Below are 27,468 nucleotides of genomic sequence, written 5' to 3'. Positions count from 1 at the left end.
AGAGGTACTGCCTGCTTCTATGGTATTTCTCTTAGACCTCCTGCACATTGGGGGAAGTTAAATAATAGAAGAAAGATGTAGTCATAGTCATGCCCATCCTTCTGGATTAGGAAGCTATATGGCAAGATCCTTCAGGAATGAAGAGAAGACAAACTGACTCAAATGTTGACTAACAATTAAGATGCGGTCTAAGCTTGCATAACGTACTGAGCCTAACAAAATTACTATATGCTTTTGCATATTGTGCAAGCCAGGTTATAGGGCAATGCTCTTACTTAATTAGAACTAATATCATTGGGCTTTGGTTTAGATAAGTTTAGATTCATGAGTTAGCAAATTTGGTGGAGCCAGCCAACTGTAGTTTGCTTAACTACAGTTGGCTGTAAGTGCTAACTAGTTAACCAGAACTTAGCACCAAATGTAAATCTCCCCCTATAACAGTCTTGTAAGTATTTGGATTTACAGTTCCTAGTTTCTGATGTTCTGAGTATAACAAGGAGTTGCACATAAATTTATGCCACATATGTACGTACTCAGGCAGTCCATATATTAGTGTGGTTATAGTGTACCAGAATTTAGTGTTACATTTCTTATCAAAAATTACTCTGAAATATTTATATTTGAATGTCTTTTTATTTGAAATATTTTAATTCCCCCCAAAAGCAAAGCAGTTAAAATAGAAACAAAACAAATGAATATACCATTATCAATGTACTTTGAAAATGTTAGTCCAAAAGGATCAGTATTTTTTACTTATAATGCTTGTAAATTTCTATTTTTTTCATTTTTTGTGTGTTTTAAATATCCACTAAGATAAAAAAATCAGAGGGCTTCAGACAAAATGATACAATATGGTCATTACAAGGGTAAACTCAGAAATCAGTGAGAGCATTCCTGACTGAAAGTTCACCAAGACAATATTAATCAAGAGCACTGTTTTTGCCATGGGCTGTGGATGTTTTTTCCATTTTCATTCTCTTTTATTCAAAGTAGTAAGAACTTGAGTACTGTAGCAGTAGGCAGCTACTGCTAAGGCAACATAGAGCATTTCGATCATGAATTGGATTTTATTTAAATGCTAATAAAAAGCTGAAAATCAAATCCATTCCAGCTAAGCTCTGACTGTCCCAAAAGTGCTTTCTGAAAAGGCAACCGAGGTATCGCTTCTCATCCAAGAAGCTTCTTCAGTTCTGACTGAATGGAAGGATTTATATTCCTTCCAGTCATCTGGTCGTTAACACTCTTCTACCACTCAGTCAGAACTGAAGCAGCTTCTTGGACCAGAAGCGAAACGGAAAAACAAAGTCCATTGTATTTTGAAAAAGCACTTTTGCACTATTCAGTGACCCTCAGGCACAGATAAACTTCCAAGTGACCTCAACGACTCTCAGAAAGCATGCTAACAATCAGATAACTGCAAGGAATATAAAGCCTTGCATGATCCTCCACCATTCAGTCAGATCTGAAGAAGCTTCTTGGATGAAAAGCGAAACGTCTTCAGGGAAAAACAAAATCCAATTGCCTTTTGAAAAAGCACTTTTGGGACAAGCACGACCTGGATGACTGAGAATCTCCACAAACGCTAAACTACGACTCTCGGAGACTCCGCGAACAACCCGACATTAAATTCCTCTCTCGACTTCTATTCCCACCAAGCCACTGAACTTTCTGGCCCTTCTAGCACAATTGATCTCGGTGGCTGCCCCGAGGCGCCTCGCTTCCCATCATGCAACGAGCGACGCGGTCACGTGCTGGAGGTGGAGGCAGAAAAAAATCCGGCCTGGTCTTCCTGGGATCTGCCGCCATGCTGTTGCTCTCGCTGCTCCGTGGCCGCTTTCGGCACAAGCCGCTTTTCCTGACGTCCCTGCTTACGTTCCTTTTGCTGGTCCTGCTGCCGGGCCCCGCTCAGCCCATCTCCTTCCAATTGCCGGGCAAAGCCCGCAAATGCCTACGGGAGGAGATTCACCGCGACAAGCTGGTCACCGGCGAGTACGAGGTGGCTCCCCCGCCGGGCTCGTCCAGCGGCCCGTCCGCAAACCTCAAGGTGCAGGGCCGGCGAGAGAGCAAGCGGGGCAGTTGGGTGGGAGCGGGGGGCTGACCGGGCAGACAGACCATATAAAGGCCGCGAGACTGTCCCTAAAGGGATGCTTACTTTCCCTGCTCGCTACCTGGTACCTCCTTGGGCCGGCGTGTTGCTGACCACATGCTTGAATTCCCGTTCCCTTCAGCATCTTGGGACACGTCACTGTGCTCCGTGTCTCCTAAGAAGGCTGAATACGGAAGGAGAAATAAAAAGGCCAGTTTTTGTGTACTCGCTGGGAAGAATACCACGTATAGGCTTCTCCTCTCACGAATCCGGGAGGCAAAAGGCTGCTTGCTCATCTACGTTAGTTTCCTCGTTGGTTCTTATTTTCACATACGTAGAACTTACTCATTCCTGACTTTATACCTGCGATTTTTTCTTGTGTCTCAGCCATCCCGTTGTTTTAGAGTTCTAACCATCCTGTAATTGTCCAAAACACAGTATTGTAAGGATTTATTCCCTAGGTTCTCAGAATAATATGACGCTAGGAAGTGTGACTCAAAATAGTAAAAGACTACAAAGGTTTTGTTTTCTGCTTCAAAGAGAAAGAGGAGATCTAGAAAGAGGAGCATAAGTTTGTGGTCTTAAATTAGCTGCAGTGATGATGCCAGGAAGACTACAAGTCCATGCCCTGAAAGTAACAAAGCATTATGAAATTCACTGTTGGAAGTAATCCCTATGTTATCCCATATTACCGGGGAGTGGGGGAATATGCTATTCCTTCTCCAAGTAAAATTTTGCCCTCAGTGTGTGAAAATGCATTAATGGAGACTTTGTGGGATCTAATATGACTACTAAATGTGAAGGGAAATATTTATACAGCTATATTTTGAATCATCCTTATAAATCCTTCTGAACTAAATGGAACTGTGTAAATGAAACCAAAATTGTTTGTGGCTTGCAAGCTTGTATATATCGTTCTTGACTTACAACCATTCATTTAATCTCAATTCAAGGTTAAAATGACAGTGAAAAAAGTGATTTATGACCATTTTTCAAACTTACAACTGTAGAAACATCTTCATAGTCACATAATCAAATTTTGAATGCTTGGCTATGATATGTATTTATGACAGTTGCAGTGTCCCACGGTCATAGGATAACCTTTTGCGACTATCTGATAAGCAAAGTTAATAGGGAAACCGGATTCAATCAACAGCCGTGTTACTAATTTAGCAACTGTGATGATTCACTTAACAACTGTGGCAAGAAAGGTCATAAAATGAGGCAAAACTGTCTTGCTTAACAACAGAACTTCTGGCCTCAATTGTTGTAAGTCGAGGACTACCTATATAATCTCTAACACCAGTGAGGCTAAATAGTGGACGTAAGAGGCAGAATAGGACAAAGTTTTTACTACTGTATGTAATTGTATGGGATGCATTACCTGAGATGTCATATAATAAAACAAAATACCTAACTATGTGGAAGTCTATAAAAGAAAGCAAGATGGTTCTTATGATGTGAGCAATTTCTTGTTTAGGTATTTTGTTGAAGAGAAGTGAACAAATTAAAAACAAAGGACCGCTGGCCATTGCATAGAAAACATAGTGTGCATATAATAATTTTTTTGCAAACTAGTGTGCTGCTGGTTGTACAGGAAACTCTTGACTTATGACCACAATTGAACCCAAAATTTATTTTGTCCCATTTTACAACCTGTCTTGCCAAAGTTGTTAAGTGAATCTGGCATGGTTGTTAAGTGAATCTGGCATCCCCATCAACTTTGCTTTTCAGAAGGTCGCAAAAGGTGCTTACATGACCCCAGGACACTGCAACCATGATAAAGATGAGTCAGTTGCCAAGTGGCTGAATTTGACATGACCGTAAGGATGTTGCAATGATTGTAAGAGTGAAAAAAATGGTCCAATGTCACTTTTTCAGTGCAGCTGTAACTTTGGTCACTAAATGAATGGTTGTAAATAGAGTAAGGATAGACAAGGTGAAAGTGCTTTTTTTGAATAAAAGAGAACTAAGCTATCCTGTATTTTGGTTGGTGATCTTAGTTACTCTTGAACAAGACTAGTAGGGTCAGACCAGAAATTTCAGGGCTTGGAAATTTAAAACAAAACATAGAGAGAAGACAGTTGCAAGTGATTGATATATTGTTGCTGGGAAAGCTGATTAGATTTATATATTTAACCACCAGCAAGTGTGACTCCATTTTTCTTTGCTATTCAAAATAAAGTTAATGTTCTCTCAGCATTTTTTGCAATTCAGGCAGCTATCTGTTTTTTTTATAATTTAGTATTTACTGTATTAATCTGAAGGTAGTTTTGTGTCTTTTGTAAACTAGGCAGATTATACTTAATTTTCAGAAGCATTTCATATTTTCTTTTTACATAGTTTATTGATTCAGATTGGACAAGTATTGGCACAACTTTATTTTTGCTTTGACAGTAATACATGCTTATTTTGAGTATGTTCAAATGATGAAGTTCAAATTATAAAGATTCTTGAAAATAAAATGTAGAATTAGAATAAGAATTTTTTATTGGCCAAGTATGATTAGACACACATGGAATTTGTCTCCAGTGAATAAGCTCTCAGTGTACAATAATTAAAACATTTTAACTGCATATATTTAGGAAAAATAAGTCAATAAACATTTTCTGTAATTCTAAAAGATCTATCTATAACATATTTCTTTTGGCTAATATTAGGGATCCTATGGTTCTAAATTCTCAGAAAGTGTAAATTTCTATTCTATCCAATTTTTTTTTACTTTGGTTTGAAGTCCCGTTTTAGCTGTTTGCTTTTTTCCAGAAGACTCCAATAGTGCACTGAGATTCTGTGCATCAGCAATTTGTTTTTAATATCCCAATTTTAATATCACCTATGGTTCAGAGCATATAGGGTATTTATTCATCCAGAATAGTTTTTGAAAAGCGTTAGCACAACTGATTGCATGAACAGTTTATTTGTCATTGCTGTTTTCCATTTACTAGCGATCACACAATAATTTTCAGATTGCACAGTGAACAGTTTTGTATAGAAAAACATAGGTAAAGAGCAGGAAACTTTTTAATTACTATGATTGCTTTTCATTATGTCATTTTTTGTTCAGGTTAATTCATTATTATGTTTACATATTTACCAAGCCATCTCAACACAGACATATACTGGTACTTTTGATTCTAGAGGAGTTAATCCAGTCTAACAGAGAGGTTCTTTAGCCTCTTTGTCCCAACTGTGTGTGGGCACTTATTGTTCAGGCTGACAATGTTTTTGTGTATGGAAGGAGTGGAGCTGGTGGTGTGGTTACTGCATAAGCATTTATGGAACATCTTTCATTCTTTGTTGTACACCCCCCCCCAATAGTTGTGTGGGTTGACTTTTAGCAGTTTGCTCAGAGTTTTATAAGCAATATGTCTAAAAGTATATAAGTAGCTGTCATCTGTTGCCAGCTTAATAGAATTGTAGATGCAGCCAGACATTGGGAAGATCTAGTTCAGAACATCATGTGTGATTTAATTTTGTACGAAAAAAACCATATTTGAATATTCTTATAATTTTTTACTGCACAAAATGAGACTAAATATATTTTAACAAGTTCTAAGAATACAATTTAGTATTTGATATATTGCTATTTTGGTAGTGGGGAAAAGCATTCATGTAGCTTGTCCAAGTTAATTGTGTAGCAAAATGTAGCTATCATTCGCCTTTCCAGAACTACTGTTAATTTACTTTTAATGAATTGAATGAGGTCTCCCATTAAATTGTGCCCTCTTTTGAGACACTGCTTTTTTCATTGTGGATACTGTTATACTAATATAAACTATCCTTGTGTGTCCAATCACGCGTGGCCAATAAAGAATTCTATTCTATATTCTATTCTATATGATAGCCCACGGCTCTTTTGACAATCACAATTCAATTAAATTTAAATTTTCAGCAATGAAGATGACCAAAAGGAAAATAATAATTGCATGTTGGAAGATTCCACCTCTCCTAATATTTAGCTATTTACCTGCTTGCTTCTTTAATTTTTAATTTTTTTCTTATAGATTACTGACACGGCTGGGCACATCCTTTATGTCAAGGAAGATGCTACTAAGGGCAAATTTGCTTTCACCACAGAGGACTATGATGTGTTTGAGGCTTGCTTTGAAAGCAAACTTCCTGTGGGTGAGTATGAAAAACTGCTAGATACTTTTGACAAGTTGCTTTTTACTTTCTTTGCAGAATGCACTTAAAAAATAATTTTGTGTATGAACCAGAGGTATCTGCTTTGCCAAATGTTTTTAATCTTTTGGAATGAAATGCCTAAAATTACTTAACACCACAACCTTTTAAAATTACTGATGAAGATAATTTTTTTCTAAAAATGCTTGCAATTGACTAATAATGCAACTATAATATGCTGAATAGAAAAATAATGTAATATATGAAATATAAGAACACCGTTATCAAAGAAATATGTGACAGATAAAATCTCTACTGGTTTGTAGATTGTGCTTAATAATGGTTTTTCACTTATTATCTTAGGAAATATCCTTACTGTTTGTAACCCATAATTTATGTTGGTGTTTTATGTGAACTAGTAATTTATTTCAATAACAAGTCAGCTTAATTCAATCAAAAAAAAATCCCCATTCAAAATTAACAAAATATGGGCACAACCAATAATTTTTAATATTTCCAGCCAAAGAATGCAGGAGAACAAGGAGATAGTATTGATTTTAATTGTTTTAATGGATAAATTATATAGAATATTCAGCTTTAATTTTGTACATTGCCCAGAGTCACATACATGTAAAATGGCATAGCTGCATAAATTCAGTAAATAAGATATTTGCCATGTTTCTAACTCAGTGCTCCTCAACCTTTTGGGCACCAGGGACCGATTCCATGGAGAGAGATTTTTTTTTTGAACAAATTTTATTAATTTTTAAAGACATACAAAACATAAATACACAGAAACACAAAACATAAAAGCATAAAAAATCTCTTTTCTGAAAGTTGCTTAGTCCCGAGTTAAAACTCTTGGTACAGACACAAATTCAAATTCATATTCATTTTACATACCATTCCATATCTTATTAGCATTTTCAATTTTCTATATAACTTCTCCTCTCTTTTAAATTTTCTCAATTTTATTTTATTTATCTCCTCTCGATTCAAATCATAATATTTATTATTCTTTGTCTGTTCTATTTCCAGCTATCCATTTATCTTTCTTCTTTGAAGAAAACTTCTCCTGTACACTAATTGGAGTATGATGCCTTTATCTCTTTCCCCTATATTTATAATACTTAATATAGAATACATAGCTTACATTGGGATTCTGTCTGGTACGTTCTAAAATTATACAGTATTATCAAAACCAATACAAATCTATTCATTAATATTGATATTCATTTATATCTTAAACATTTAGCACATTACTTTTCAGTTAAATCACATACTTTTATGGGAGCACCTATTTTCCATAGTTATTCCCCCCACATCACATATTATAGATCATTATTTCATTACGATGTTCCCCCTCTCCTACTTCAAATCTCTCATTTCACAAAAAGTTTCACTAGGATAACATAGTCTAATCATTAATATTAACAATCATTTATATCTTAAACATTTTACCCATTTCAGTTAAATATCATGCCTTTGTGGGAACACTTATGCTTTCCAAAATTATTTTCCCCCACACACACATCACATATCTTAAATCATTGTTTCATTGAAGTACTCCCCTTTTCTTAACAAAAATTTCACTAAATTATACTAAATATTTTATCACATTTTAAATTGCATATTATTTCCAATTTTCTATGGTTATTTCTAAGTACAAATGTAGAAATACAATCTTATGTATCTTTTAGAATCCCTTTTTCCATAAAATTTATCCATTATCTCTAAAAAACTTTTGCTTCTTTGCATCTTGCTCCCCACCATTAAGGCTTCTCATCCCTTCCTTTCTCCCTTGCTTCTTCTTCTCCTTGTCCTCTTTACCCCCTTGTCTCTCCACCCCACTTTTATTCTGCTTTCCTCCTTTCTGTTGTTTCCTAACATAATATCCCCTTTTCACCTTATTCTTCTCTTTTTGGATTGTTTTTCCAGGTCTTAAAGTCTTCTTCTCCTTTTTCTCTTTCTTTTTTCCTTCCCCAACCAAAGTCACTTGTTCATCAAAGATGGCTTCTTCTTTGTCCCAGTCATCCTGTTGCTCATTCAGCTTTACATAAGTACAAACCGCCATTTCTAAAAATTGAAAAAAGAGTGCCAAGGACATCTTTCCCTTCTTGCTTTTCTTTTTCATATTTTTGGTATACAAGTTTCAGTCCATCCGCAAGTGATGCCATTGTATAGAGAAAAAGTTTTTCAAAACAACCACCCAAGTGCTTTTAATCAGAAATAATTCTCAGAAGTTCCAAAATCACCAAACAATCCAAACAAGCTGTTTCTTTTAAATACTTTCTCCTTCTTCACTTTCTCTTTCTGGGGTTAAAGTTTAGTCACAAAGTTCCCTTTAAAATATATCTTTTAGAAGTCTTATTGATGTTTAGTAACTCTTTAGAATTCTAGGCAATCTTCTCCTTATTTTCAAATTTTGCTCCAATTTTTTTTCCCTCTCCCTTCCCACTCACAGCCAAAAAGATTTTTTTTCCCTTTAAATGTTCAGAAATCCTTATCCCTTCAGCATTCAATTACCTCCAATGCAGATTTTCGGATATCTCTTATGATTCCATCCGCTGTCACGTTAGGAAGGAGAGTGAAACGAAAAAAAAAAAACTTTCCCTTTTAGGATATTCGCCGCTTGTAACTCTCTCTGGAAACAATGTATCCTTAGCAGCCTTCAAGATTCCAGGGCACTTTCTCTTGCCTTGTCCCGGTCGAAAGCCACTTTCATAATTCTTCCAACTTTCTCCCTCCTGCACCAGCTTGTCCGGCTGCAGGTTTCTTCGTGGCGGCCATTGCTGACCGCCGCTCCTCCGCCTTGGGAAAAGGGGGTTCTGCCGGCAGGGGAAGGGGTCTGAGACACCCCCAAGCCCCTGTCCGGATCCCCCCTGTCTTCAGCTGCCTCTACGGGGCAGCTATATCCCCCAGATCCAAACGGATCGGGGGAACCTTGGCAGCGAACGCAGCAGGGATTGCGCGGTATCGCGAATCCCTGCCGCTGCCGAAACCTTGCAAACCGGAAGTCCATGGAGAGAGGTTTTTTTCACGGACCAGAAGGGGTGTGGTTTCTAATGCTACCTGTATGCCGCAGAAAGGGCTTTGCTTGTTTCCGCGGCCTGGTTTCTGGCCTGCCGCAGACTGGTGCTGGTCCACAGACCAGGGGTTGGGGAGCTCTGTTCTAACTTCTTCCTGAGGTAATTTTTGTTCTCTTGTCTTGCTTCACATGTTTTAACACATAAGAAGTGTTGAAAGTTTCTGCCTGCTTTTTATTTTTTCTGTCTTTGCTTTGTAGGAATTCAGTATGGATATTAGATTAGATTTGGTGATACTAGAGCATTTTATAATCCTTGGTGATAGAATTTGATCTGTTTATATCTGCTAATATCCTTGAGCCAGGCAGGTAGACCTATTATTGATATGTACAAGATATGTAGTGGGAAAGGTTGAGGATCCCTTCCATTAGTGTTTTCTTTCATTTCATGTGAGGAAAGAAAAGTGTAAAAGACATTGGTTGTGTACCCAGATCTGATGGATAGTTGCCCAACAAGCCTTAGAGCTAATGGTTCCTTGAGAAGTGACGCATTTATCCATCTTTCTTTCAAATTACATGATCAGAGTTCAGCAGAAGTATTGCATAATCCTTTGTCATTTTCATACTGCTTCTGATCAGGGATAGATAGAAAAAAACCTTGAGGAAGGTTTGCCTTGGGCTTGAAGAAGCTTTTGTACTCACTGCCATAGATGAATTTTCTAAGTATTGTGTTTCCTATACTGCATTCTGAATTTGTAAATGCTGTGCACTTAGCACTGACAGAAACTGAATTGAATTCTTGCTAGCCTATTTCGATTTTTTGAAGATGCTGCTAAATTGCCTGCATTTTACAAAAAAGTATGTCGAGCTTCTTCCAGGTAATCCCTGGATTATGAATGTTCCCTTAGCAAACATTCAAAGTTATTCAATAAGTCCCCACTAGCATTTGTCCCGAAACCACAAATCTTGTAGCACCACGGCCGTTGTTTGCTCTATGAACAACCGCAGAGGCTCTGCAACATTCATCCTGCATGTTGACGGCCAAAATGGAGCTTTCAAGGGGCGGATCTGCCCCTCCAATGCTCCGTTCAGGCCTCGAGGGCTTTCCTGGCATGTTACAGGCTGAAATGGAGCTTCCGGGGGCAGATCCGCTCGTCTGATGCTCTGTTTGGCCGTCCTCGGACCTTCCCCAGCCTATTTCAGGTGTTGGGTGGGGGAAAGCAATTGTAGGGAGCATGGGGAGGCCTTGGGTGGTCTTAGGCAGGTTGCCTGTTCCAGCAGTAGCCCCCCTCCCCATGGCCTTCCCCATGCTGAAATACCTAATGTGCACTTAACAAGCCTCACATTCAATTAGCGAATGTGTGGACGAAAGGAGGGAGTGATCCTGTTCAAGGTGCGAGATTCACTCCCACAAATTTTCAGGTTACTACCGTGTTTCTCACATAATAAGGCCGGGCCTTATTTTTTTTTGACCCCCGAAAAAACGGCTAGGGCGTCTTTTCGGGGGTGACTTAATTCTCCCCCTTGCATCCTCGGGTGGGTGGGCGGGCGGCGACAGCTTGGATATTCGGGAGACCTTCGGGTTCGGGCCACCGTTGCTTTCCCTTCTCCCTTGCTGCTGCGGCGTTTGGCGCAGCCACGTGCGGCCAGTCAGGGCTCCTCCCTGCAACCGGAGCCCTGAGGAGACACTTGGCTTCAGGCGCTCCCGTCTTCCCTTTGCTTTCGAAGGTAAAGCGAATTATTTTACAAAGCCTCCCCTGTCCGAGAGGGCAGCCCAACCCCACGTGGGGAGGCTAATCTCCGGGCCTCTTCCGTTCCTCCCGACCTCCCTACGCTGCGCGCCCTCTGACGCGCCGCTCCCTTCAGCCCAGCGAGCTCTTCCACCTCAAAGAAAGGCCAGGCGGGCGGCTGCGGAGCAGCAGCAGCGGGTCTGAGCCGCCGCAGCGAAACAGCCACCACCTGTAGCCCGACGCGGGAGAACGAGCGAGGTTAGCGCCCGCCAGCCCGGGCGAGATTTGGGAACGAGGGGCAGGAGGAGGCACGCACACACCCGCGGCTCACTTTCCCAGCTTTCTTTGCCCAGCCCTTACGGCTCTGGCGCGGCCCTGGCGGGCAGCGAGCGCCTCCCGCCGGACCCTCCGCTCATCCTGCCAGGGCCGCGCCAGAGCCGTAAGGGCTGGGCAAAGCTGGGAAAGTGAGCCGCGGGTGTGTGTGCCTCCTCCTGCCCCTCGTCCCAAATCTCGCCCGGCTGGCGGGCGCTAACCTTGCTCGTTCTCCCTGCGCCGGCTACGGGTGGTGGCTGTTTCGCTGCGAGCGGCTCAGACTCCGCTGCTCTGCCCGCAGCCGCCGCCTGGCCTTTCTTTGAGGTGGAAGAGCTCGCTGGGCTGAAGGGAGCGGCGTGTCAGAGGTGCGCAGCGTAGGGAGGTCGGGAGGAACGGAAGAGGCCCCGGAGATTAGCCTCCCACGTGGCTGGGCTGCCCTCTCGGCAGGGGAGGCTTTGTAAAATAATTCGCTTACCTTCGAAAGCAAAGGGAAGACGGGAGCGCCTGAGTGCCAAGTGTCTCCTCAGGGCTCCGGTTGCAGGGAGGAGCCCTGACTGGCCGCATGTGGCTGCGCAAACGCCGCGGCAGCAAGGGAGAAGGGGCAGTAAGGGAGAAGGGAGAAGCAACGGTGGAAGGTCTCCGATATGAAGTGCCCCACCAACGCAGGCAGCACCATATCCGGCATGCAACAAAAGTACTTACTAACGGCAAGCCCCCGCTCTTCCCCCCCATTTTGCATGTTTAATATGGGGCTTAATTTGGGGGGAGGGGCTTAATTTGATTTTATGCCAATAAAACATGGTGGGGCTTCCTATTGGTGGAGGCCGTATTGTTGGAGAAACACGGTAATAGAATGGGCAAGCTCCATTACATTCATAACTTGAGGACTACTTGTACTTGACAAGTATCAACTTCTGTATCAACACAGCAGCCTGGGCAGAGTATGTATAAAAGGTAATATCAGATATTTGATACGATTTGAGTATTATAGGTTAGTAGGAATGTCAATAATTTTTTTACATGCTGTTCATAAAATAGATGGACATTCTTTGGCAGTTTAGGCTGCAGTATAATTGTGTCTGCTTGGGGAAGTCAAAACTAAGATAACAGTTATTTGAGCTGTTGAGCCAGGTGGAGTTTGAGCAATTGGGATTTCTCAAGCCTGCAGCCACAGAAATGGGGAAGAGGAAGTGAAAGACAATTTTTTTTGTACAACTATCCCGTAGAGGGAAGAGATGGCCTGTAAGAATTATAAGGATCCCACAATATGTGCAGAATTGCTAACACAATATTTTTCTTGCGTCATTTACTATGCTGTTCAAGCTGCAAAGTTGCTCCTAGTTTTGCAGATTGTCCTAATATCTCTACCATATGCTGAAGTTTGAGAATAATGACGTATGTACTAGTCATATCTATCAGATTAATTTGATTAATTATTATTATATGCAGTTCTGTGTCCTTCACTCAATGATATCTTTAAAAATAAGCCTTGCATGGACATTCAATCATTATTTGGTCAGATCTGAGACTTTTGTTATTGTTCTTCATTCTTTAATTTTGTTTTTCTATTCAAATTTTCTGAAAGGTTTCAGAGTGATTCTTCCCTCTGGATCTAGGGCCAGTGAACAGTTTGAAGGCATACTGTCTTTTCTCTGGCTTCTAGGATATTGGAGTTGGGGCTCCTGATAGGTGAAGAGAAAGCCCATGATAAAAAGATAGAAGGGAAAAGGAAATTACCGTATTTGCCGGCGTATAAGACGACTGGGCGTATAAGACGACCCCCCAACATTTCCACTCAAAATATAGAGTTTGTTATATACTCGCCGTATAAGACTACCCCCTCTTCCACACACCTTCCACTTTTGCACTTTTTTTTTTTTGACGCACTTTTCTGCTTTGGACAATTTTGAAATGAGCTAATCCAATTTTGAACCAAGAATATGCAAATAGCTATGGAGTTTAGAAATGAGTTTTAAAAATATTTTTCATTGCTTACCATTAAGCGTAAAATATGTTGTAAATAAAATGAGAACACAGGAAACGTTCTCTTCTCAATACAGCTGATCTCTCTCTCTCTCTCTCTCTCTCTCTCTCACACACACACACCAAAAACCCGGACACTGAAAAGGCTGCCAAGGAACAGTATATTCAATGCCTTCTCTTTAATCAAGAAACAAGGAATTCCTTAGAATCTTTTTTTTTTTCCCCAAGTGGCCCTCTTTAAAAAAAAAAAATGGAGGTAACACTTTCATTCAAAAAGTCTTCCAGTATCTGGAGTCGCTCAGACATATTGAAGTGAGGCAGGAGAGTAAGTGAAATTTGAAATGATCCAGCTACCGTTTTCTTCCCCTCCCGCCCGAAGGCCATTATCTCCACGTCAAAACGAACGAGGGGAGGCAAAGAAGCCAAACACGCTAAAAAGGATCTCTTTATTTTCCTACACAAGGTCACACCTACTTTTCCGCATTCAAAGGACAACCTCTCCTCACCACCACCACACACACACACACACCCCAATACCCGCAAACAATGTTCTGGGCATTAATCACCATTGCTACATTAACCTGGTAAATTTATACCCTGCCTCCCCAGTGTTGCTTTGACGGCAGGATTTCACACAGCGGGCGCTCGCTCGCTCTCTTCTCCGCTCTCCCACCGTTCGCACATGTTGGAAGCACCGTAAAACCTGATAACCCACCCGGGGCTCCCCATCCTTAACCTACAGCCGCCCGCGTGCAAAACCTGCGTGCAAAAAGAAAAAGAAAAGTACGCCGCACGTGAGGATCTTGAATCCTCTCCTCCCCACACCGCTAAGGAAGGAAGAGGGGAAGGTTGCAGCGCGTGGCGAGTGACACCCGCCACACACACACACACACACACACCGCTCCCCCAGCCTCCTCCCGGCTGCAACTCAAGCTCGAAGTGGGAGTCGGAGTCCTCCCGGCGTATAAGACGACCCCCCACTTGGAGGCATGTTTTTCAGGGCAAAAAAGTCGTCTTATACGCCGGCAAATACGGTAAAACAAAACTCTTCAGTACTGAACACTCTAGGACTGTTGTACTCAGCATGCTTTAGGGAGGAACATTCACCCCGTCCAAACTTTGTCTACAGAAAAGCTATGTGGGGAAAAGCAAAGCATTCCAATGGCAATTAGTGTTCTTGTATATCTACCAATATCTGCCAATTGAAAAGAAAGTGGATAAGAATGGCACTGAATATAATTCAGTTGTATACTGTACCTGAAAGTGTTGTATGTGCTTTTTGAAAGCAACATCTATGCTTACTATGGTTAAGTGTATTTGCTGAGACTTGAAAATGCTCTTAATCCTTCTGTGATTTACAGCGGAAAAGGTGGCAATTAACTCTACCCATGGTCTACCAGTAAATGATGCAATGATCCCATTTTGATTTTTATAGGACTCATCAATTCCATATGGATTAAGAAAAGATTTGTGGCAAAAATATTTGGCAAACAATGTTTCACATGGATCCTGATGCCTTTTGGTAGTTCTTTTTGTGATGACAAAAAACTTGTCAAAACAAGTTATTGGACATTCTGCTTTGCTTAAGGTGGAAAGAATCATTTGTTTATGTTATAATTTTACCCATCAAATATACTGTACTTCTGTACTTGTACTTTTATTTTGAATACTATTTTTAAGCTAAATAAACAAAGTAACAGAACCATAAAATGATTTGTAAAGGATATTTTGCAAACTTTTCTAATCAGCAATGTGGATTTCTATTTTAGGAAGTCCAACAAAAAAAAAAATCTATTTTAAGTATTTTTATATTTATCTAAAAGATGTTGAAACTGCTATAGGTATTCATTATCCTGACAGTTCTTCCTATTATTTTAATTATTTGGCCTAATAGTTTCCAGATCTGCTCTTGTGCATGTATCCTGTTGTAATCTTAGAACTGAAAGGTTGCTAATTTTTTTGTAGTCTATGTAATGCAATTCTTCGTATATAAATTGAAACTGAAACCTTGCTGATTTCAGTCATGTTTATTGACTACGCATTTGAATGCAATTGTAAGAATTGTTTCTTAAATGGGTCCAAATTGATTATGTGGTTATAATCAGAATTCATTTTCATAGAAACAGGTAGCAATTGTGAGATAGGGACTGGACACTCATTTTTTATCCTCAACTATTCTGAAAGATACATTTTGATATATTAGAAATTATTGCTGGCAGCAGCACCATTTCCAACTGAAGGAGGGCATTTCTTTCTGTTATCCACACAAAATATTTAGAATAGAAATAGAGCTGGAAGGGACCTTGGAGGTCTTCTAGTCTAGCCCCTTGTTCAAGCAGAAGAATGGATACTATTTCAGATAAGTGGCTGTTTAGTCTCTTCTTAAAAATCTCCAGTGGTGGAGCGCCCATGATTTATTTCTGAAGGCTTACTGCATTTCATGATTTCTTACTGTATTGTGCTGCCATCTATTTGTGAAATAGAGTAAAAACATACAATATTTTTCCACCTTGAGACAGAAATGTTGACATACATTCTATGAAACTACATCATTTGAAACTCTAAAAATTTATTATAAGCAGAGGAGGCAGGCCAGAGAGATAAAATATCCTTGCTTCATCCATTAAATCCATAGCAGCTAACTCTGTGGCTCCCCGAGATGTATATGCAGCTGCTTCTTACCACTCTGCTTGCTTGCTTCTCATTATAATACATCAGGCTTCATGGCAAGAGAGCCTTTGGCTACCACTGGCTTCCAGGTGTTCCAGAAATTGCTAATGCTGTATTATGGTACATTGCCAATGCTAGTACCTTCTCCTTTTTTCTGTGCAAGGTAAAGAGTTCACAATGCAAAATGCTTTATTTGGAAGCATGAAAATCAAACTCACATATCCATGCTATTTTTCCGTTTTAAATCTGTTCCTAAGATGCTAAACTGAACAGTTGGGTGATTGTTGGTTCTTGTGTCCCATTTTCAAGATTCTTTTCAGTAATAATGTCTGACTTAACATAGCCTTAGTTATTCTGCCATACATCTTCCATTTTGCAAGCTTCATTTCTTAATTTCCCACTTAAAAACTAAACTCATGTTCTTAGAAATTAAAATAGGTGATTTGAAATCCGAGTAAGGGAGAAAATATCTTTTCTTCCCCCAAAAATGAAAGACCAAAAGCAAAATAATTTCCTCTTCAAACTAACTTATGTTGCCTAATCTGATGTATACAGCCTTATCCTATTCATGAATTTCTGGAAATAGAACATTTCTTTTTTTTCCAGAAGGTCTTTCTTCTAGATACATGTGTACATGAATGAAAGTGTGAGCTCTGTTAAACTCTATGGGACTTAGTAAACATGCCATAATTTACGTTCAAATTATTGGCCAGGTTTGAACTGAAGGTAGATTTTCCATTTTTCCCCTTTCCTGATCTACCTTCCTTTTTACAGAACTCAATACATGAATTATCATAACCAATTTAATTTCCCCCCCCCCCTATTTTAAGAGGGAATATTAGTTCCTTGCAGTGTCAGAAAGGCAATTATAGCATCAGATAGGGAAATGATGAATAGAATATAAGGCTTCATTTTTGCAGATAAAGCAGTATTATAGATAGTCATTGAATTAGAATCATAATGGAACCCGCCCATCATGATTTAACTTGTGACAGTCATAAAATCATCCTTTTGACTTTTCTGGTTGTTAAATAAATCTGTGGTCATTAAGCAAACCAGTGGTTTATTATGAATGTGGTTTTGCTGAAAGCCAGAAGTAAATGATGGTTTTCAGCAAAACTATCATAAAATGCAGTCACATGACTCTGGAATACTACAAGCAGCTGTAAATAGGCCTGGTTGCCAAGCGCCCAAATATGGTTATTATGATTGGAGGGACACCCAACTGTTGGAACTTCAAATTCATAAATATACCTCAGGTAGATCTATTGGAACTTTGAACAGTCACTAAGCAACTGGTTATAAGCTGAGGACTACCTATACTTTAGAGATTGAACAGTTCCTGCACTGTGTACAACAAAGTAGAAAGCTTTGTATATAAAAGATTAAAGCCCTCAGATGTGATTTTTATTGCTTGAAGTGGAGGTGAAGATATACTTTTAAAAATACCTACGCATGCATATTTGTGTGTAATTTATAAGCAACATTCACCAGGTATTAATGACAAAGCTCTTTTTGTCAGGCTACTTACTTAAGGTTTACTGATGATGGAATTGGAATTGAACTGGGGAAAAAAAAAGACAGCAAGCTAGTATTTTTAGCAATTTCTCAGATAATTTAGAAGTTGTCTAGGTGGTCTGTTTTTCAAAGTAATTTCATCTGTTCCATTTAATATACAATTTGGCTTTCTACTGTTTCCATTTGGATAGGATTGGCCTTTTAGTTCCAGCTAGCTAATCTGGCGTTATTAAATGGCACTTATATATTTTCCTGCTCTTTGTGGGTGGACTGAAGGCCAGGAAATCAAAGTGTCTGCATTCTGCACTCTCCACACACATATTTGCAACAGTCTTTACTTTAGGGAGTTCTTTCAGGAGAACCCTGTCAACTTTTCTATGGTTATAATAATAATTTGGCTGCATCTTTAACTGTTCAGAGCCTTCTGGAGAGTGAGCTGTAAATCTCTCTACAATAGGGAAGGGAGCAAAGCTGGGAATTTCCTGGCAGCCAAAGTACTGCATACAATGAATCCATTCATTGCATTTCCAGGAACAGGGCGGATGCCAGATCAGCTTGTGACCTTGAATATGAAGCATGGAGTGGAAGCAAAAAACTATGAAGAGGTATGTCTCTGCTTTTTCTGCCTTTGTCTCTGCTTTCTTACTAGCACTCGTGATACTGTTGATGACTTGGGCTCAAAATGTTATGCTGTTTTTGAATTACTTTGATGTTGTGCTCCCCATCTAACTTCACTGGCTATTGCTTGTACACACTGAAGTTTTTAAAATTTGCTGAGGTCATTGAATCAGGTAAAATTGGATCATTATCTTTAAGCTGTATGTCAACTCATAAAATATTTCTATGGTCTTTTTAGAGTTGCCAACAGAAAGGGAGGGGGGAGCAGTGCGGCAGCTTGCAAACCGAAAGTGCATTCCATAAATGTTTTCAAAGATAGTAACTAGGTGACTGAACTTTCTGCCACACAAAATTCTAACTGGAGAGCATGATTGATGACCCTTGGCTATGGATGTGTCCCATTGGAGAATATGAATTACGATACACCAGGGGTTGGGGGAAAACCAGGGTCAAGGGTGACAGTGAATTATGTGTCTCAGAGTTGGCTACACCCAGGCAGTGCCAGACATGTTAACTCCCAATAAATCCTTTTTAAGTTTTGGAAGTTTGGCTCGAGACTCATGATTTAAATGGGGGTAACTGCCGGAATCCTGACACTGTACTTGATTAGAGATCATTTGTTCATTTCTTTAAAAAGTTTTATAATAATATATTATTATTAATGTAAACTATATTAAATCTTATGTGATGTGGTTGGATCCAGCCCGTGGGGCTGTCCTGGAAAATGTAAGGGGCCGGCCCACATCGCTTTGGCCTGGTCTACCCAATGCAAAGAGGAAACATTGGGCCAGCAGTTTGGGGAGTGGCATTAAGCTGGCCACACCCATCCAGTCAGCCACACCCATCCAGGCAGCCATGCTCCCCCCCGATCAATCACAGCCATGATGTGACCCTCAATGAAGTTGAGATTGATACCCCCAATGTAGATGAAGGCTACCATCACATGTAGGGCAGTGGTGGGGTTCAATATTTTTTTTACTACCGGTTCTGTGGGTGTGGCTTATTTGGTGGGCATGGCTTGGTCATGTGACTGGGTGGGCATGGCTTGGTCATGTGACTGTGGGTGTGATTGGTGGTCATATGACGGGGTGGGTGTGGCCAACTCAATGTCACTCACATCAAGGGGTGCCTCACCTGGCCCCTCCCAGACATGATATTCTTCCGATTAAAATCGGAATTCTGATTTTTTGGGGAATCGCCCCCCCTTTTCCCCCCTTCTTCTCCTCCTTCCCCTCCCCTCGGAGGCCCCGAGTCAGGAGTTGCTACCGCTGGCACGGCTCTGCGTGGCTCCAGTCCCGCGTTGCCTCAGGAAGGGAAAGGCAAAAGGAAGAGCCGCGGCGGCGCTTTGCAACGGCAGCAGCGGCTCCTGGTTTTGCCTTTCCCTTCCCGAGGCAACGCGGGACTGGAGCCACGCCGGCGGTAGCAACTCCTGACAGCCCCAGCCGGATACCTGAGCGGAGCCCGGGCGGGCGGGCGGTGCGAGCGGAGGCCGCTGAGCGGCAGGAAAAGGGAGCTGGGCAGCGATTTCTTGGCGCGCGGTGGGGGGTCTCTTTTGGCCAGCCCGATTTTTTTTTCAGAGGGGAATATCATGCCTGCCCTCCCCTCCCAGCCATTCCTTGTCACCCAGCCTCAACCTATAGTTTTGTAGCCTATAGTTCTATAAAAATGGTGTTCACCTTTGTTGACTTTATTATCTGCATACTATAGATGTACTTTCATGGACCACTGAAAGGAGGAAATGGGTCACATGCTTTACCCAAGAGTGTGATAGGCAACAGGCTTTTAAGGGGCTGCCACAAAGAAAGGGGGACAATGTATTTTTCCAAAGGAGCAGAATGCAAACAAGAAGCAATGGATGGAAACTGAACAGAGAGAAGCTCCTTTAAATTTCTCCAAGGCTGGAATGGATTCCCCCACCCCCTCTGTCAGACCGCACTCCTTCTCACTCCAGCACTTTAACTCACAAGGGGAAAGCGATACTTGCAGTGTCCATGGGGAATCCTTGGAGAAGTTTTTAAAGGACCTGCTTCCAAAATGCATTTCTTTTGCGTTGCAGAAGTGCTCCAAGACTCAATTCACCCCCAGCCCCTCTGTCAGCCCGCACTCCCTCTCATTCCAGGCACTTTAACTGACACGGGGAAAGTGATACTTGCAGCGTCCATGCCTTTCTTCCTTTCCCCTGGGGAGAAAGAAGACGTGGGGAACAGAAAGTTAGGAGAGCGATTGGGGCCAGTGAGCGACCAGGCGACCGGGTCAGGGGCGTGGTCAGCCAGGGGTCGCCACCAGTTCGGCGACCCACGCCAAATAACCGCTACTGGTTCGCCTGAATAAGTGCGAACCGGTTGAATACCATCTCTGATGTAGGGGTTATTTTGCAACTGTCATACTTGTCTAGAATACTGTAATATAATTTTCTAGGTCTGTTTTTTGCATTAGGTGAAATTCTATAAAAAAGCTACTATAATATTTGCAAATACCAGAGTTTGATTGCCCTCTTGTGGCCTTTCAATAAACTGTTGATAGTAGTTTAAATCTATTATGTATTCCATGCTCATCTATGTTACAATGCCTGGTAGCAAAGTAACTTGAAGAAAACGTTCAGTGGGAAGTATAATTAGCAGTCAAAATCCTCTTGCAATTAAACATAAAATTCTTAAAGCCACTTCTTTCATGTGATATTTCTGGTCATGTGAGATTTCATTTCCATTTGAGAGACAAATGTATCCTAAAATTTCTTAATGTTATTAACAATTATTTAGATGTTTGGTAAATCAACTAGAACTCACTAAACTGTCATCAAGACAGAAAAATTACAGGTTTCATTTGTAAGTGAAGGAAGTCAAATGTTCTTGTGTAGGAAAATTATGGGAATTACAGCAGCTGGAACATTTTTCAAAATTACTGTCAAAAGAGGAAAGTACGATATTTCCCTTGCTCATTAAGTGGTATTTATATGTGAAGTTGAGGGAAATGAATAGAAAATTACTCTCCTTTCAAGGTTGGAACCCATGTTTAATCATCATCTATAATATAGTATCCCTGATGTTGCATATTGCTGTTGTCATGGCCAGATCACCATCTGTGAAGTATTATTAGGTGGAGTGATCCTGAATTTTACTATGATTTCAGCAAGATGATAGCTCTGCAGAGAAGGTGAGCCCTGCTATCCACCTAGAATGAGCAAAAAATTAAGGTGTCTACATTTATCTCAATTGACTGAAATATTACACTTCTAATTAAAAAGGAAACAATAAGTAATTTATACCAAACCTACATTGGATAGTAAATATGTTTTGTGATTTCAGGTAGTTGGTTTGCTGTACCTTGTCCAATTATCTGCCAACCTGTAGTGTTCAACCAGAGTTGTATACTGTATTATGTAGGAAAAAAGAAAGTGGTTTTGGCTTCAGGAAAGAATTGGTTGCTTAGCAATAGAATTACTTCCAGATATTAGAACTACTACTTGTGCCAATTTTATGTCTATGAACATTTGTGCCTGGTGATGAAGGATAGGCAAGGATAGGATTTTAGGGATGTTGAAATTCTGCCCTTTTATTCTGGGTACATTCTTTATAATCTCATGATAGCCAAGCAATAATTGGACTGTTTATCGTGGCAAAAGATAGAGTATTGGCTGTGAGTTTTCTGGCTTTAAAAGTATCTCAAGTGGCAGAATGTGGAGCCGCATGTCTGGTCAGAGTAGAACTGCTGATCCAGTTGTATCTATTGTCTGCTTTCAATTAAGGCAGTTTTGTCTAAGGTTTTAAAAAATAACTGCATTTTGTGACCAGGAATCTTCATATTACTGATGAAGACATAGATAGGATTAGTACAAAAATGCTGAAAAATAATCTGAAATTAATTTGCTGCTCAATAGATGATGGAGGAAATGTTTGTATCACATCTTCATAAATAAACTTGTAATAATTCTCAGGCTGCTCTTATTGCCCTAGGAATCTGCTAAAAGAGATGTAGAAAGGTAGTCCTCATTTACTGACCACTGGTGTTCAGTGAAGTTACAGCGGGTCTGAAAAAAAGAGACTTAAAACCATAGTAGCATCTCCATGCTCACGTGATTGCAGTTCAGGTGTTTGGCAATAGGCACACATTTATCATTGTCACAATGTCCTGTGGTCAAGTGATTGCCATCTGCAACCTTTACAACTGGTTTCTGACAAGCAAAGTCAAGGGGAAGCCCACAGCAAGTTGCAAGCCATGCATACATGACACGTCACTTAACAACCTGCAGCAATTCATTTAATAATCACAGCCAGAACTGACAAGATGGCATATATCAGGGGTGGTCATGTGATTTTATAACTGCATTGCATAGTGATGCAATTGCCAGTCCAAATTGAAGTAAATAAATGAGGACTATCTGTACTCTCAAAAAATATATTAATAACAAGTATCTCCTTAAGGTATGCAATGTTTTATTTGTTGGCATAGTGAATTGTGTTCCAGTAGAAGTTCACATTTAAATGGGAATTGGCTGATACCTTCTGGATCATTGACATATGTCCTCTTTTATCAGATTGCTAAAGTGGAAAAGTTGAAGCCATTGGAGCTGGAGCTGCGACGACTGGAAGATCTTTCAGAATCTATTGTTAATGACTTTGCATACATGAAAAAGCGAGAAGAGGAGATGCGGGATACTAATGGTATGTACTTATGGGCCTCCGAGTACCACTGTTATGTTTCTCTGCCTAGAGAATATGAATAATGTTTTTATACAAAAAATGATAATTAAATATTCCATTATTCTATTTTAATTATTTAATAATAATATAACTTTCCATACAGTTGGATTTTGAAGTGTATACTAAAAGTTTGGAAATAAAAGATAAAAATAATAAATTAATATCAAATCTAAAAACATACCAAAAAGGTGAAGTGGTAAAGAAAATATAAACACATGACAGTCATTTAGGGAAGAACTAAGCAAAGAGGTCTCTAAAAGCTGTAATAGCAGGTTCCTGATGAATTTCAGTGTACATATCAGCATAGAGAAAGCTCGCCCCACTAGTCACGAAGTATAAACGTGATCAAGCATTATGTTCATCAAAGTTGAAATTTTGCTGCATGTGCTAAAGCTGACCTTAGGGTCCCAATCCCCGCAGGAAGGAAATTATGCTCTGAAATAAAACATTTCCAAAGATGAGGTAATTATACCTCCCATTTCAAATCTCCAAGCCACAATTTTTACAACTTGAGGCTGAAATAGTTTGGAATAGAGGTAGTTCTCAACTTACAACCACAACTGAGCTCCAAATTTATGTTTTTAAGTGAGACTGTTTGCCCCATTTTATGACCTTTCTTGCCACGCCTGTTAAGTTAATAACATGGTTGTTTAGTGAACCTGGCTTTTTCATTGACTATGCTTGTCAGGTCGCAAAGGTGATCACATGACTCCGAGATTCTGCAACCATTATAAATATGAGCCAGTGGCCAAGCATTTTAATTTTGATCATGTGACCATGGAGATGCTGCAATGGTTGAATGAAAAATGGTCATAAGTCACTTTTTTTAGTGCCGTTATAAGATTGAATGCTCACTGAACAAACTCTTGTAAGTCAAGGACTACCTGTGTACACTACCTTAACATGTTAGCTCTGTGACAGTCTGACATAGACCCATGGTTGTCACAGAGACCAGGAAAACATACAGTCTTAACATGAATGAATTGCATGTGGCTCATATTCTGAAATTATCCTGCATTATACACCTGTGACCATCTCTGCTAGCTAAGTCAGATAAGCAGGGTGGAGATCCCATCAACAAAATCTTTAGTCTGCTTTGTTCAAACCAAATAAATGTTGTCAGTAGCTTTCCCCAGTTTGGAGAAATGTTCTGATGAGTTATTCCAATGGGCCCCAGTGATTCCTCATGTTCTCTAGCTGTGGTTGTTTATTAAGAAAGTTGGCAGAGTTGAGTCAAATAATACCACATAGCTCTTGATAATATGTGTGAGACGTTCTTAGAATGAATCTACATTTTGTGTACCAGCCTGTTTTTTAACAATATTATCGGGTGATTAATAGAGAAGAATGATAGCCTGCAACTATCCTGCTTTTAAAAAATTTCTCTTCACAATCCCTCTCCATCCTGTTGAGATTACCTGAACAGAGACACCTCTGTTCTGCATGTTTGGTTATCATACACTCTTTTTTGCCATGCCAATACAGGTGAAACTCGAAAAATTAGAATATCGTGCAAAAGTTCATTTATTTCAGTAATGCAACTTAAAAGGTGAATCTAATATATGAGATAGACTCATTACATGCAAAGCAAGATAGTTCAAGCCGTGATGTGTCATAATTGAGATGATTATGGCTTATAGCTCATGAAAACCCCAAATCCACAATCTCAGAAAATTAGAATATCGTGAAAAGGCTCAATATTCTAGGCTCAAAGTGTCCCACTCTAATCAGCTAATTAAGCCATAACACCTGCAAAGGGTTCCTGAGCCTTTAAATGGTCTCTCAGTCTGGTTCAGTAGGAATCACAATCATGGGAAAGACTGCTGACCTGACAGTTGTGCAGAAAACCATCCTTGACACCCTCCATAAGGAGGGAAAGCCTCAAAAGGTAATTGCAAAAGAAGTTGGATGTTCCCAAAGTGCTGTATCAAAGCACTTTAATATAAAATTATGTGGAAGGGAAAAGTGTGGAAGAAAAAGGTGCACAAGCAGCAGGGATGACCGCAGCCTGGAGAGGATTGTCAGGAAAAGGCCATTCAAAAGTGTTGGGGACTTTCACAAGGAGTGGACTGAGACTGGAGTCAGTGCATCAAGAGCCACCACACACAGACGGATCCTGGACATGGGCTTCAAATGTCGTATTCCTCTTGTCAAGCCGCTCCTGAACAACAAACGTCAGAAGCGTCTTACCTGGGCTAATGAAAAACAGAACTGGTCTGTTGTTCAGTGGTCCAAAGTCCTCTTTTCTGATGAGAGCAACTTTTGCATCTCATTTGGAAACCAAGGTCCCAGAGTCTGGAGGAAGAATGGAGAGGCACACACTGCAAGATGCTTGAAGTCCAGTGTGAAGTTTCTAGAGTCTGTGTTGATTTGGGGAGCCATGTCATCTGCTGGTGTTGGTCCACGGTGCTTCATTATGTCCAGGGTCAACACAGCTGTTTACCAGGAGATTTTGGAGCACTTCATGCTTCCTTCTGCAGATGAGCTTTATGGGGATGCTGACTTCATTTTCCAGCAGGACTTGGCACTTTCCCACACTGCCAAAAGCACCAAAACCTGGTTCAATGACTGTGGGATTACTGCGTTTGATTGGCCAGCAAACTCGCCTGACCTGAACTGCATAGAGAATCTATGGGGCATTGCCAAGAGAAAGATGAGAGACATGAGACCGAACATGCAGAAGAGCTGAAGGCCACTATTGAAGCATCCTGGTCTTCCATAACACCTCAGCAGTGCCACAGGCTGATAGCTTCCATGCCACGCCGCATTGAGGCAGTAATTGCTGCAAAAGGGGACCAAACTAAGTACTAAGTACATATGCATGCTTATACTTTTCAGAGGTCTGATATTGTTCTATGTACAATCCTTGTTTTATTGATTGTATGTAATATTCTAATTTTCTGAGATTGTGGATTTGGGGTTTGCATGAGCTATAAGCAATAATCTTCACAATTATGACACATCACGGCTTGAACTATCTTGCTTTTCATGTAATGAATCTTTCTCATATTAGTTTCATCTTTTAAGTTGCATTACAGAAATAAATGAACTTTTGCATGATATTCTAATTTTTTGAGTTTCACCTGTATAATCTGGTTTTTTGGCCACTTTTAGTGTCAAAAGAAACAGGTGTCCATATCGCTGTCAGGGATATGTACATCTAGTTCTAAGAACAGTCAAGTTCAGTATTTGAAATGTGATCAAAAATAACTTGTGTGCATGCTTTATAGTATGTTTTATAACCAATTCTAGAACATTCTTCTAAAACTTAAACTTTCCCTTTCTAGAGGGGTGTAATTCAGTAGAAGCAATAGTATAAACAAAACATATTGAGGACTGGTTATTGACAATGCATATCTCATTTTTGCATGCAATTGTTATGAAAGCTAAGAATATGAATACAGAATACAAGATTTGGAAGGGACTTTGAAGGTCTTCTAGTCCAATTCCTTGCTCAGGCAGGAGACCCCATACCATTCTGGACAAATGGCTGTCCAATCTCTTTTTAAATACCTCCATGATAGAGCTCTCACAACCCCTGAAGACAAACTGTTTCACTGATTAATTGTTCACACTGACAGAAATCTCTCTTCTTTAAGCTTCCATACATTGCTTCTTGTCTTGCCCTCATGTGCTTTGGAAAATAAGTTAACCCCCTCCTCTCTGTGGAGGCCCTCAAATAGTGGAAGACTGCTTGCTATCATGCCATCCCTAGTCCATCTCTTCATTAGACTAGACTCAGTTTCTGTAACGGTTCACTGTGTAATTTAGCCTCCATTCCTCTAATCATCTCTATTGCTCTCCTCTGCACTCTTTCTAAAATCTCAACATCTTTTTTTTGTCATGGGGACCAAATTGGATGCAGTATTCCAAGTGTAGTCTTACCAATGCCGTATAAAGTGGTACTAACACTTCATGTGATCTTCTGTTGGTGCAGCCTAGGACTTTGTGGCCTTTTTGCCAGCTGCAACACATTGCTGGCTCATATTTAAGTGAATGTCCACTAGGACTCCTAAATCGCTGTCATAGTTACTGTTGTTGCATTAGATACCACCTATTATTCTATACCTGTGCTGTACTTTTCTAATTTGAATTGTATTTGTTGAATGAAAACACCTCTTTTAATTGTATTTTGTCCACTGAGCCCAGACAGCTATTGTAACTTTTTAGTGATAATTTTTATATCAGCACTTTAAGTGAAGACATAATAGAGAGTTTGTGGGATTCAAATTTTCTTGGCATTTTTTCTAACAATGGGCTTTTTTGTTTCAGAATCTACCAACATTCGAGTATTGTACTTCAGCATTTTCTCAATGTTCTGCCTCATTGGATTGGCAACTTGGCAAGTTTTTTATCTGCGGCATTTCTTCAAAGCTAAGAAATTGATCGAGTAGCAAGGGGTAATTTTCCCTTGTTTTGACACCCCAGGGAGCAACACAGAGACGTAGCAATGACTATTGAGAGCCATCTTGGAGTTGACCTGCAAAAATGAACTTTTTCTACAATTACCCACCAAAGGGATGGAGGGAGGGAAATACTCGCACAAAAATTGAGGAGGAAATTCAGGATTACCGGATACATTTGGAAGAGACAGTAGTTTGATTTTGAGAATTTTTGGACACAAATAAATAAAATTGTCTCGAGCTGTTCTTTTTTTTTTTCTTTACATAAACAGTTAAATGATGTTATCTTATATGTCACAAA

At 40.1% G+C, this 27,468-nt stretch overlaps 1 protein-coding gene and 1 long non-coding RNA gene across 2 annotated transcripts in view; both read left to right on the top strand.

Annotated features, from left to right (window-relative positions):
• The window catches only part of LOC148133431 (uncharacterized), a 55,623-nt gene that overhangs the window by 27,819 nt on the left and 336 nt on the right, over positions 1–27,468 (top strand). The gene's annotated exons all lie outside the window — the stretch shown is intronic.
• On the top strand, positions 1,778–27,405 carry TMED10 (transmembrane p24 trafficking protein 10). Its single transcript, XM_026664413.2, has 5 exons — positions 1,778–2,044; positions 6,091–6,211; positions 17,978–18,051; positions 22,599–22,725; positions 27,037–27,405. The coding sequence occupies exons 1-5, from the start codon at positions 1,805–1,807 to the stop codon at positions 27,156–27,158; spliced, it is 684 nt and encodes a 227-aa protein (XP_026520198.1). The 5' UTR covers positions 1,778–1,804; the 3' UTR covers positions 27,159–27,405.

Source organism: Notechis scutatus, chromosome 1, assembly GCF_049901735.1.
Source record: "Notechis scutatus isolate UNSWTSFEM ecotype Mainland chromosome 1, rNotScu1.2, whole genome shotgun sequence".
NCBI lineage: Eukaryota > Metazoa > Chordata > Lepidosauria > Squamata > Elapidae > Notechis > Notechis scutatus.
The sequence above is the reverse complement of the archived record's forward strand: the minus strand, read 5'-3'. Positions and strand labels throughout refer to the sequence as shown.

Coding starts and splice junctions, on each gene's coding strand:
- TMED10 (XM_026664413.2), top strand. CDS start 1,805: ATGCTGTTGCTCTCGCTGCTCCGTGGCCGCTTTCGGCACAAGCCGCTT. Junction 2,045..6,090: donor GCCCGTCCGCAAACCTCAAG/GTGCAGGGCCGG, acceptor TTTTTCTTATAG/ATTACTGACACGGCTGGGCA. Junction 6,212..17,977: donor TGAAAGCAAACTTCCTGTGG/GTGAGTATGAAA, acceptor TTGCATTTCCAG/GAACAGGGCGGATGCCAGAT.